Source organism: Pantherophis guttatus, chromosome 1 (genome assembly GCF_059756535.1).
Source record: "Pantherophis guttatus breed Tessera chromosome 1, ASM5975653v1, whole genome shotgun sequence".
Lineage (NCBI taxonomy): Eukaryota > Metazoa > Chordata > Lepidosauria > Squamata > Colubridae > Pantherophis > Pantherophis guttatus.
In genome coordinates, this window is record NC_142063.1 from 33,430,378 (window position 1) to 33,443,462 (window position 13,085).

The following is a 13,085-nucleotide window of genomic DNA, read 5'->3' on the forward strand; positions in this document are numbered from 1 at the left end:
CTCAAAAACAATGAAAATAATAATGTAGTGCTTGCTTCCTGATAGCTGGTGTAACTTTTTAATCAATAGTAACTCCAACTTGATAAACATACTATTTGAAATATATTGCTGTTCTTATGTTTCTCAAAATGTAGGATACAGTACATTTCCTTTGATTGAAAAAGAATACCATGAATTCATGTAAATAATGTAACATGTAACCCTAACACTACTAGGCTAGTCCCTAACCCAGCCGCCTCCAGTTTATACATTACCACCTTGATTTTGACACTGACCTAGCTGCCTCCAGACTATACTTTCACCACCTAGACTACCTTCCCTCTTTATATACAGATACCCCCCACCCCATGGAGCTATTATCATTCTACCTTCACTGTTTGGCTTTATTTCCAACTGAGCCACCCTCTTGTCATATGTTGTCTGGGCAGCTACTAATGTGGATGCTGAAGGAGTTTCGAATTACTGACATCATTTGAGCAGACGGAACAACAAATTTATTACGACCATCTCATTCAGAACAAACTGCCGTGAGAGGATGACTAGATTTTTATCCTCTGGCCATCCTGAGATAGCACTAAACTCCTTTCCCCTGCCGTGAGAGGGCAAGGGAGGCCATTTTCTTACCCACACTGAATTTATTACTCGCCTGCCTCAAGACTCTTACATCAGACTGTTGGACCAGACCCAAATGCTATACCCATCTGACTTACTAGATGTATTTGGTGACCGAACTCTTGACATTGTGAGACTCCCCCCTCTTGCAAATTTGGCCCTCCACATTATCGAGGGCCTACCTTGATGACGGATTTTGGAATCCCGAGAGGTGGCATGGTGCTAAAAGGGGATTAAGGGCTTTCTTATCTAATTTTCTAACCAAAATCTTAATGGCTTCTGAAAGGGGGGTGGGTATAAACAGGGTGGATCATGTGGATTTGGGGGGCAATCCACAGAGGGAGGGATTAGTAAATAATTTTCCAAAAGTGAAGCCAAAGTCAACACAAAATTACATCATAGGAAACTTGGAACTGGGAATAGGCAGACTTAATACTGGCATGGAAATGGGCTGTTCCATCAAGGTTATGGTTGGGAGGGGCAGATATGGTGGGAGCAGGAGGCCACATCATGTTAGGGCGGTACGCACCCACTATCTTCAAGCGGTGGCGTGCTCTGACCTCCAAAGCTCTTCTTGTTCCTTGGGTTGCTCAAGGTCTCAGAGCCCGAGTCTTAGGCTGATGTTATGCAACACCAGGTCCGCGGCTAACAAAGCCCCCCTCATTTGTGACCTAATTCAGGAGGGGAAAGCGGACCTGGCAGGTATTACAGAGACCTGGTTGGGCAATGAAGGGGGGCCCCCCTCGTAGAAATGTGCCCATCAGGTTTCTGCGCATTCCATCAGCCAAGAACTCGGGGCAGGGGTGGAGGTGTGGCAGTCATTATAAAGGAAGGTCTTGACCCTAGGGAAGTCACTGTCCCTCAGACAACCGGATGTGAGTCCCTCCTCATGAAGTGGGGTTATGGGTTACAGATGGGCCTGTTGATTGCGTACCTGGCTCCCTGCCACGTATCAGCAGCCTTGCCTGAGCTCCTCAACGTAATAGCCAAGGTGGCAGTTGAGACTCCTAAGCTACTGGTTATGGGAGACTTCAACCTGCCATCCATTGGTGAAACGTCTGAAGGGGCTCGGGAGTTTATGGCTTCCATGACGGCCAGGGACCTGACCCAATTAGTTCATGGCCCTACTCACATGGGGGGACACACTCTGGATTTGATCTTTATCTCTGACCAGTGGCTGAATGGTCTAGATATAGGGGATATAGTCATCAAACCCTTGTCATGGTCAGATCATTCTCTCCTTAAGCTTGACCTTCTGACCACTACAACCCACCGCAGGGAGACGGAATCAATTAAATGGTTCCGCCCCAGACGCCTGATGGATCCTGATAGGTTCCGAATGGAACTTGGGCCATTTCCTGAGACCTTGGCTCATGACTTGGCTGAAGACCTAGTGGCGTCCTGGGATAGGATGGCCGCTGGTGCTTTAGACCGGGTCGTACCTTTGCGGCCTCTGACCCGGCGTCGAACCTACCCAGCTCCTTGGTTCTCTGATGAGCTGAGGAGGATGAAACACCGGAAAAGACGCCTAGAGAGCAGTTGGAGGACCAGCCGTTCCGAATCCGACCGAACACTAGTGAGATCTTATATTAAGACCTACTTAGTGGCGATAAAAGCGACAAAATGTAACTATTTTTCCGCTCTTATTGCATCGGCAGATAATCGCCCAGCCGCCTTGTTTAGGGTTACCCGCTCTCTACTCCAGCTGAGAGCCCTCTGCAAGGACAATAGGATTTTGCACAATATCTGCACGATAAAATCACTCAGATTCGGGAAGGCTTGGACTCTAACTGGGTTAATTCGGATGAAATGACGAGGGCAAATCTTGAGGACATTATCTGGGATGAGTTTGATACTGTGATTCCTGAGGACGTGGACAGGATACTGGGGAAGCTGAATGCGACCACATGTTTATTGGACCCGTGCCCTTCCTGGCTAGCTACCCGGGAGGTTACACGTAGCTGGCTCCAGAGAATTATTAATGCTTCTCTGAGTGAGGGATTCTTACCTCCCGCCTTGAAAGAGGCGGTGGTGAGACCCCTCCTTAAGAAGCCCTCTCTGGATCCGGCTGTTTTAGCAAACTACCGTCCAGTCTCCAACCTTCCCTTTTTAGCAAAGTTTGTCGAAAGTGTGGTGGCACGACTGCTCCCACAGTACCTGGATGAAGCTGTCTATCTATACTCGTTCCAGTCCGGCTTCAGGCCTGGATACAGCACAGAAACAGCATTGGTCGCATTGGTTGATGATCTCTGGAGGGCTCGGGATAAGGGATGTTCCTCTATCCTGGTCCTATTAGATCTCTCAGCAGCTTTTGATACCATTGATCATGGTATCATGCTGCAGCGGTTGGAGGGGCTGGGAGTGGGAGGCACCGTATTACGGTGGTTCTCGTCCTACCTCTCTGACAGGTCGCAGTCAGTGTTGACAGGTGGACAGAGATCGACCTCGAGGCCCCTTACTTGCGGGGTGCCACAGGGGTTGGTCCTCTCGCCTCTCCTGTTCAACATTTATGTGAAGCCGTTGGGGGAGATCATCCGTGGTTTTGGGGTGCGATGTCATCTGTACGCTGATGACACTCAGCTGTACATCTCCACCACAAACCACCCCAATGATGCCCTTGAAGTGATGTCCCGGTGTCTTGAGGCCGTACGAGTCTGGATGGGGAGAAACAGGCTTCGACTCAACCCTTCCAAGACTGAGTGGCTGTGGCTGCTGGCGTCCTGGTACAGCCAGTTAGTCCCATCACTAACTATTGGGGACGAGTCATTGACCCCCACAGAGAAAGCTCGCAATTTAGGCATCCTCCTGGATACACGACTGTCTTTAGAAGATCATATAACAGCTGTGGCCAGAGGAGCTTTCTATCAGGTTCGCTTGATTCGCCAATTGCGTCCCTTTCTAGACCGGGACTCATTACGCACAGTCACTCAAGCCCTCGTCATTTCCCAACTTGATTACTGCAATGCTCTCTACATGGGGCTCCCCTTGAAGTGCACCCAGAAGCTCCAACTGTTCCAGAATGCGGCCGCACGAGTAATTATGGGAGCAACATGGCGCTCACATGTAACATCTCTTCTACGCGAGCTGCACTGGCTTCCGGTGGCCTTCCGAGTACGCTTCAAGGTGTTGGTTCTTACCTTTAAAGTGCTCCATGGCTTAGGACCTGAGTACTTATGAGACCACCTGCTGCAACCGATAACCTCCCACCAACCAATACGCTCTCACAGAGTAGGCCTACTCATAGTACCATCATTAAAACAATGTCATCTAGTAGTTCCAAGGGAGAGAGCCTTCTCTATGGGGGCACCTACTCTTTGGAACAAAATACCCCCTGGAATACGAATAATCCCAGATCTTCGCACTTTCCGACGTGCCCTGAAGACCTTTCTGTTTCAACAAGCAGGGCTAGCATAAACATCTAAATTCTATGCCAAGGTCTTAGCAGATACACGAAGTTGACTCAATTTATTATTTACTGTTTATAAAAAAAAAAATTATATGTATATGAAATCTTAATCGGTATAGAAATTCAATAAATAAATAAATAAATAAATAAATAAATAAATAAACAAACAAACAAACAAACAAACAAACAAACACGTACGTTTTGATGTCCCAATGTCAGAAATAATTTACACAGACTATCATTTCTAGCGACATTGTCATTCTGGCTTAAAATCATTGATGGTGCTGCAGATTAAGTTTTGCTATAATCTTGTTTCCTTGGAGTTTCATTGATGTGAACAAAAGAACTATGACTATAGTTCATATAAGTTTTTACTGTTGCTTGAGCAACTGATTAATAGATCTCACTTTAATCCAAAGTAAGAAAGAAATGCATTGTGATTCTGTCATATGACATTGATTCAAAGGAAAAACTAAATAGTCCAGTAATTACTGGTAATCCTTGAATCAGAAGCTGCAGTTTTCTTCCAAAGAGATAGTTCATGCCTGTTTAGATGGGTAATCCCTTCCTCTTACAGCACCCTTTAAAGCAGGGGTCCCCAAACTTGGCAGCTTTAAGACTTGTGGACTTCAAGAATTCTGGCTGGAGAATTCTGGGAGTTGAAGTCCACAAGTCTTAAAGCTGCCAAGTTGGGGACCCCTGCTTTAAATACTGCCCTTGTTTTATTTAAAAGTCTAAAAGCACCTTTATTTGAAGGATAGGTATGTTTTGTACGGGACTGCAAATCAGTTGGTGACTGAGGCTGCAGTCCTATGACCCATCAAATAAGAACTTGCTTCACAGTGTTTATTTGTTACTAAATGCTTATCCTTCAAAATAAAAGTTCTCACAGTGGTGTAACATTTACAATTATGAACTAGACATTTAAACAAAAAATGATAACTTAAATAATACTAAATAGCAAAGTAAAATAAACAAGGTATCATTGCAATGTAACAGATAGAATTCATAAATTATACTAAGTGTAGCTGCCAGATTTGGCTGTAAAAATGCTGATCGTCATTAGATACAGGTGACTTACTTGGACTTACAACCATTCTTTTAGTGACCATTTGAAGTTACAACAATCCTGGTAGGCCCGTTTTTCGCCCTCCCCAGGCTCCAGAGGCTTTCTTGAAGCCTGGGGAGGGCGAAAACAGCCTTCCCCACTCCCTCGGAAGCCCTCCAGAGGCCGGAAATGGCCCATTTCCCAACTTCTGGTGGGACAGGAAGGCCCGAAAATCAGCTGGCCGGCACGTGCATACGCCCTGGAGCTCAGCTAGGGCAACACTAGCGTGCCCACAGATATGGCTCCGTGTGCTACCTGTGGCTTATGTGCCATAGGTTCATCATCACGACTCTAATTTTATAGGAACCATCTAATTGTATATTATAACAAGTTTCGTTTATAAGAATAAAGTATGCCTTATTAAGATAGGATTGTCTTGAATAGCAAATTTTTAAAAAGATGTAAATCATTATGCTAATATAAAGAACAATCTGTTTTGTAGTAAATTATAGATTAAAAACTTTAGCAAAACAGAATATAGTATAAGCATTTGTCTTTCATGAAAACTGTAAATTCATTCAAGAAGAGAGGTAGTTCTAGCCCCATTTATAGTGTGTACCTCTATGTCTGTTTTTATGTCCCACTTAGGCTTCCAATACTACAGCAAGCAAGTTTATTTATACATGAATAGCTAAGATTAGATTTTCATTACTTCTGAGCAGATGAATTCACAGTAGCAAAAATGACCTAGACTCTGTTTGCAGTATGATTGGTATTTTCTGTTCCCGTTTGAGAAAATACCATCATTTTGAGTTTTCCTTTCCCCCAAAGTAAGTTTCCTTTGACATAACCCAGAGCTAAGGCTCTTAACCAGCTTTTCTCAGAAATCTTCCACATGTTATCTGGCAGTGATGGGAGTTGTAGTTGAACACACCTGGGGAGACAAAAGGAAAAGGTGATGGTGGAGTCAGGATATATGAGTCAGTAGCTCATTGATTTTTCTGAACCAATAGTTTGTTGTTGTTGTAAAGAAAGCATTTGTCAAGTAACATGTCAAGACGTGTTTTTAAAATGTTTTCTAGAGAAGCAATTTTCTAGAAAAACAAGTCATTATTATTATAAATTTTTATTCATTAAACATGAAACTCAGTCAACTGAACATTTAAAAATGTATTACAAATATCATTGACTGGCTCTGATAGTTGATACGGGTTGCAGTCAGCATCCTAGGTATAATAATAATAATAATAATAATAATAATAATAATAATAATAATAATAATAGTAATAATAATAGTAATAATAGTAATAATAGTAATAATAGTAATAATAGTAATAATAGTAATAATAGTAATAATAATAGGAAGAAGAAGAAGAAGAAGAAGAAGAAGAAGAAGAAGAAGAAGAAGAAGAAGAAGAAGAAGAAGAAGAAGAAGAAGAAGAGGAGGAGGAAGGTTGAGAAAGTTTTAGAGAATGAGAAACTCAAGATCTTATGGGACTTTAGGATTCAGACTGACAGGCACTCACAACCCACCTGACATAACAATAGTTGAAAAGAAAAGAAAAAAGTATGGTTCATTGACATTGCAATACCTGGTGATGCACGGATTGAAGATAAGCAGCAAGAAAAAATCACAAAGTACCGGGACTTGCAAATTGAAGTTGAGTGACTGTGGAAAAAGAAATCATGTGTTGTCCCGATTGTAATTGGAGCTCTTGGAGCAATACCCAAAGGGCTACCCCGCTATTTAGAAATTCTAAATTTACCGGACTTGAACATTTTGACTCTACAAAAAACCACCTTACTTGGAACAGCTTACATCCTCCGATGATACCTTAACAGTTCTTAGGTCCTTGGTTAGGACTCGAGCTGCTGAGCTATTAACCAGCCTCAAAGGCTGTGAATCTCACTAAAGATTAACTCATCATCATCATCATCTTTATTCATTAAATATGAAACTCAGTCAACTGAACATTCAAAAATGCATCACAAATACCATTGACTGGTGCTAATGGTTGATACGGGTTGCTGCTAGGTATCAACCAAGTACCTTCTTAAGATGTACGATGTTCCAAGCAGCACAGTTTTTTGCAGTTCTGCTGGTGTTATTGCAGGAAGCTGCAATTTGCTGATGTGTCTTACAAAATTCTTGGACATGGTACCAAGTGCCTCGATGACAATGGGTATCACTGTTACATGTTTCATCCATAGCCGGGTAGTTTCGATAGCCAGGTCATAATATTTTATGATTTTTTCCAGTTCTTTTTCTTCGACTCTGGCATCTCCTGGTATCGCGATGTCAATAAATTGTACGTTTCAGTTTTCGACAGCTGTGATATCTGGTGTGTTGTGTTCCAAGTGACGATCCGTCTGTATTCGAAAGTCCCACAAGATCTTCACCTTCTCAACTTTTTGCACTTGATGTTCCATGACTTTTTGGATACAGGAAAGTAGTATCCTAGATACAGGATACTAGTCAATACAGGAATACAGACACAGGAAAATAGTGAAGCTCAGCAAAGCTACTAGCGCATTGAATTGTAGTCTGGTTTCCCACAACATATCAAGCCAGCTGTACAGTTTGACTGTCTTCTTGTTAATGTTTGTTATGCTCTTCTATCATGTTTTCTAAAAACAGTTAAATAAACAATAATTTATGTGATGTGTTGTATAGGAATACCATATCAAGTGATCAGGAACTTCTTGAATCTATATGTTGGTATCAGTGTGGGTTTTTGGAAAGAGGTGGCCATTTTTTTCTTATGCCATAGGAGAGATTTGGGACATAATGCTCCAAGCATATCAGTACAACACTTAAAGTGCAATGTAATATTTGTTTTTCAATATTAAGAAGACCTTTTTAAATGGAACCTAATGACATGCTATGCTAAGTTGTACTTGTCTACAGAATAATCAATGCCCTGACCTTATGTATTATATAAACCTATAGATGGGGAAAGTCTGTAGTTTTACAGGTGGAAAATGATTGTTTAATCTCTATCATACACAATTAAAAGGATCAGGTAGCAAGTAATGGTAACAAATCCCTCTTATGACACATGAAGATACACATGGGAACAGATGGACAACTATGTTAGATATACTCATTGTATTACAATGTATTGTTTACGGACTTTAGCCAATTATGCCTATTTTTTCTGGGAATGTATATCCACATTAATTTATTTATATTTGAAATTATGCTCTACTAAGTTTGGTGAGTTTGATTAGCAATCAACTAATCAGAGTAGAGCTGGAAGGGACCTTCAAGGTCTTCTAGTCCAACCCCCTGCTCAAGCAGGAGACCCTATACCATTTCAGACAAGTGACTGTCTAGTCTCTTAAAAACCTCCAGTGATGAAGCATATTTATCAGAAGGAAAATCACTACTGTACTGAAATATAACCCCTTGCTCATTTTTTTATGTAGAACAAGTGGGCCTATTTTTAAGTGGTTGGAAAGTGTGACAAAAACTTGTACCATTAATTGGGGAACATTTCAACAGACCTTGGGGTAGTGTGGAACAATCAATTCCCTTTTGATAACTGATTGGGAATATATTTGCGTACTTTTTTCCTTTAGTTAATCTTATTTTTTTATATTGTTTTAATCACATCCTGCAATCTAGCTAGAGCAGCACTTCCCAAGCCTGGGTAAAATTGAGTAAAAGGGGTTTTTCTTTGCATAATGACATGATTCACTACCTAAGCATAATAGGGACATCTGAAAAAGGACTTTCTGATAAGCAGTTTCGGTTATGAAGGATAAAGCTTGGAAAGCACTGAGCTAGACTCACTTCCCAGCTTAGGTAGCATTTAGTAAGCTACATTTAGTCTCATTTGTCATATGAATGGGGGCCTTTGTGATTAATTTACAGTATAGTCAATTTATTGGGTTGAGTAAATCAATAATATTGTTTGGGTAAAAGCAGTCTCTTAGAAACATGTTTCAGGTTTACATAAATTTGCATTTAATCATTCCCCATTTTTTCAAATTTTGCCTGTAATATTGTTGTTACATTGGTCTTTTTCTATATTCAATCTAGGCTGCATTTAGGGGGGAATCAAAACAATTCAGATGGTGCAGATGCAGTCCCACTTTTCACCCAAGATAAGCATAGGCACACTTGTGGCTGAGCTGGTCAGCAAGTGTGAAAAATACCAGGAGTGTGTGATCATAATACAATGCGCTCTTTGGGTGGCAGCAGGTGAACTGAATGCTGAGGCTTTCAAAAAACATTTTTCTGATCAATAAAGCAAGTATGTCACAAAAGTGGTTTTTCAAGAGGCAACTGAACTTTCTAGTTTTTTTCTCAAGACCTTTTGCTTCTCATCCAAGAAGCTTCTTCAGCTGTTTTTCTTTGAAGACTTTATCAATTCAATTCAAATCTTTATTGTCAGTGCACAACATATGTACTGCTCCCTCAGTGCACCCCCCCCAACACAATACAACCCACAGTGAAGACAGAAAATCCCTAACCCAATAAATCATATTAACAAAACACCCAGTCCTATTGCACCAGTGTGAACATGTTACACATTGCACTGGCCCAAGAAGCTTCTTCAGCTCTGTTTTTCTTTGAAGACTTTATCCACGAAGCTTCTTCAGCTGTTTTTCTTTGAAGACTTTTATCAATTCAATTCAAATCTTGTCAGTGCACAACATATGTACAATGAGATTGGTTGAGCTCCCTCAGTGCACCCCCCCAACACAATACAACCCACAGTGAAGACAGAAAATCCCTAACCCAATAAATCATATTAACAAAACACCCAGTCCTATTGCACCAGCGTGAACATGTTACACATTGCGGGGGACCAAGAAGCTTCTTCAGCTCTGTTTTTCTTTCAAGATGTTTCGCTTCTCATCCAAGAAGCTTCTTCAGCTCTGTTTTTTTTTTATCAATTCAATTAAATTCAAATCTTTATTGTCAGTGCACAACATATGTACAATGAGATTGGTTGAGCTCCCTCAGTGCACGCCCCCCACAACACAATACAACCCACAGTGAAGACAGAAAATCCCTAACCCAATAAATCATATTAACAAAATACCTAGTCCTATTGCACCAGCGTGAACATGTTACACATTGCGGGGGACCAAGAAGCTTCTTCAGCTCTGTTTTTCTTTCAAGATGTTTCGCTTCTCATCTAAGAAGCTTCTTCAGCTCTGTTTTTTTTTTTTATCAATTCAATTAAATTCAAATCTTTATTGTCAGTGCACAACATATGTACAATGAGATTGGTTGAGCTCCCTCAGTGCAGGCCCCCCACAACACAACCCACAGTGAAGACAGAAAATCCCTAACCCAATAAATCATATTAACAAAATACCTAGTCCTATTGCACCAGCGTGAACATGTTACACATTGCGGGGGGGGGGGGGGGGAAGAACCTTTTTCAGCTCTGTTTTTCTTTGAAGACTTTATCCACGAAGCTTCTTCAGCTCTGAAGAAGCTTCTTGGATGAGATGCGAAACATCTGCAAAAAAACCCCGGAAAGTCCAGTTTCCTCTTGAAAAAAAAGCACCAGGTCATCGCTTGGGACAACGATGACCTGGATGATTGAGAACCTCCATAGGGAATACAGCAAATAAAGACGAAAAGCAGCGCCGAAGCGGGCCAGGCTGTTCCTCCGCTCCCGGATCCTTCCTAAAACACGTGAAGCCGGAAGAGGCGCCACGCCTTCCCACGGAGGGCTCAGCCGACAGCGGGGCTGTGTGAGGGGCCGGGCCGCCAGGAGGGCTTCTCATTGGGGCAGAGCGCGCTCGTGATGAGAAGGCGAGGCCGAGGCCCGGCGGGTCTCCGCCTGTCTTCTTTTCCACTCTGCCGCCCCCTTCAGCCAGCTCCGCTTCACAAATCGGCCGGCCGCCACTCGGCGAAGCGCCTCTGAGCCGCTCGGAGAGAATTTCCCCGCCTTGGTTGGCTTCTTCCCTTCGCCTTTGCAAGGCCTCTGAAGCCCGCCGTCCTGTGAGAGCCTGTCCGGGCCAGCCCAAAGCTGGCCTCCGCCGTCGCCATGGAGCCTTGCCCGACGACGGATGGCTCCTGCGAGAAGAAAAGGTAAGGAGCGGACGATCCTTTGCCCTTCGCTGCCGGTCGCGGCCTGAGAGAGCCTTTCCCGGATCGGGACTGCCGGCTGTTGTTATAAGGGTCCAGGAGGGGAACACAGGCTGCCTCCCACCCACCCACCCCCATTTTTTAAAAACAATGTGTAATTCGGTGCGTGGAGTTTCAGGAAGGAAGGAGCGTCTGTATGGCCTGGAACACGAAGAACCTTTCCTCACAAACCCCCCCCTCCCCCACCCCCACCAATCTTTATAATAATCTCTCAGTCTTCACGGGCAAAAACCCCACGTCAACCTAAGCAGCGATTTATTCAGCCCAGGTTTTTTTTCCCCAGCCGTGTGTGTGATCGCAGACAAGGCTCGCCGAGCCGAAATTCCGGATGATGGGTATTGTAGTCTGCCGTGTGTCTCTGGGATTTTTTTTGCCAAATTATGTAAAACTCCCGCCTTCTAACCTGTTCGAAATTTTGTCTCTCCTTTTTTAAAAAAATGGGCAGAGGGGGTGGCTCAAGACAGGGTGGACTTGGAAGATCTCTCTTTTCCAGGGTTTTCGTTTAATTGTCCCCTTCATACCTGTTTTTCGTGCCCATCTTTTGTTCGTTAGCGACACCCCCTTCCTTGCTTCTCAACTACCATTTTTCTTCCTATTTTCCCTTAAATAGCTTTCCGTCTATTCGCATTTGTCTTCATCTCCCCCCCCCTCATGTCCTCTTATGCCCTTCCCTCCTCCCCCCCCTTCTTCCCTTTTCTTAGGAAGATGTTTTCACTCTTTTATTTCTTCTCCTCCCCCAATTGTCCACGTCGCCATTTTGTGCTGGGGGGGGGGGGGAGAGTATTTGAATGTGAGAACCTGAGAAAGAGAGAGAGAGTGAAATCAGATTTCTCTCAAGATTTCATAGTAGACGTTCTTAGCTTGCTAAATATGCAACTTTTTTGCAAGATAATTGCTATTGTAAGACATGGAGTCTCCACATTTGAGGTTGTTTTTTTTTTGGTTCCTGTTTATTAAGGCATAACAACAAAAAAAGAGATCTGGCATTTCAAAAGAGTCAGGAAATGTGATGATGGCTTTAATATAATGGTTGTCTGGTTTTTGGAGTCGTCCACAGGAGTTATGTTAATGTGTCTTGACTGTAAATGGATATGAAAAGGATGGGTCTATCTTGGCTGGTTATGATTTGGAAAGAACAGCACTTTGCCCTTGTACATTTTCAAATTCTTTGTAAGCGGACAATAAGAGATATCAATTAGAAAGGCAGGTAGAATAATTGTTAATAATAGAGATGGATATATGCTGTCTTAGGTGGGAGAGTCAGTGATACTTTTAAGATTTTCAGATTCTTTCAGTGCTGAGACAGATTACCTTGTAATTTTTAGCGAAATGACACCGAAAAGGGCATTATCCTGCAAAGTTGGCAGAAGTTGTTCTAAGTCCCCAACTTGTGCTTCTCCTACCTGAATCTTCCTGAGATGATTTCAACTTGAGTTCCCTCTAAGCTACTTCTGCCAAAATATGGTTGCTACACTTCAGTGAATTATTAGCAGTAATTTTTTTGGTTTGTGGTAAGGTTTGCATTCATGTGTTTTTGGAGGTCTTTGGATGGTTTGTTTTATATTTCACTAACTCCAAACCTTTTATGAAGGGTTAAGTTTATCAATTTTACAAAATATGTAAACAATAGGATGAGAACTCTGTACTATGTTAAAATAGAATGTTTTAATAGCATGGGACTCCTTGAATATGGTTAGATATAAAAATGGCTTTACTGGTTCACAATAAAGAATAATTTGCACTGTAGGACTAATCTGAGGCTTTTCTCTACCAGTTGTGAAATACACAACTTCTTCCATTCCATTTAATATTCAGTAATAGACCAAGTTGACTGTGACAAAACAGTGTCTTTTATTGGGGTGGGGGTGGGGTGTGTGTGGAATAGCTGGGGAAGGTACACGACA

General features: G+C 42.4%; 2 protein-coding genes across 2 annotated transcripts in view; both read left to right on the forward strand.

Moving 5' to 3' along the window:
* The first annotated feature begins 1,363 nt into the window (after positions 1–1,363).
* LOC148116379 (uncharacterized) lies at positions 1,364–5,761 on the forward strand. Its single transcript, XM_087881437.1, has 2 exons — positions 1,364–2,237; positions 5,715–5,761. The coding sequence occupies exons 1-2, from the start codon at positions 1,364–1,366 to the stop codon at positions 5,759–5,761; spliced, it is 921 nt and encodes a 306-aa protein (XP_087737563.1).
* A 4,731-nt stretch (positions 5,762–10,492) lies between these two features.
* HIF1A (hypoxia inducible factor 1 subunit alpha) overlaps positions 10,493–13,085 on the forward strand; it is a 39,954-nt gene continuing 37,361 nt past the window's right edge. The window contains exon 1 of the mRNA XM_034433545.3: positions 10,493–11,124. Coding sequence (XP_034289436.2) covers positions 11,081–11,124 — 44 coding nt within the window. The 5' untranslated portion in view covers positions 10,493–11,080. The remainder of the gene's footprint in view (positions 11,125–13,085) is intronic.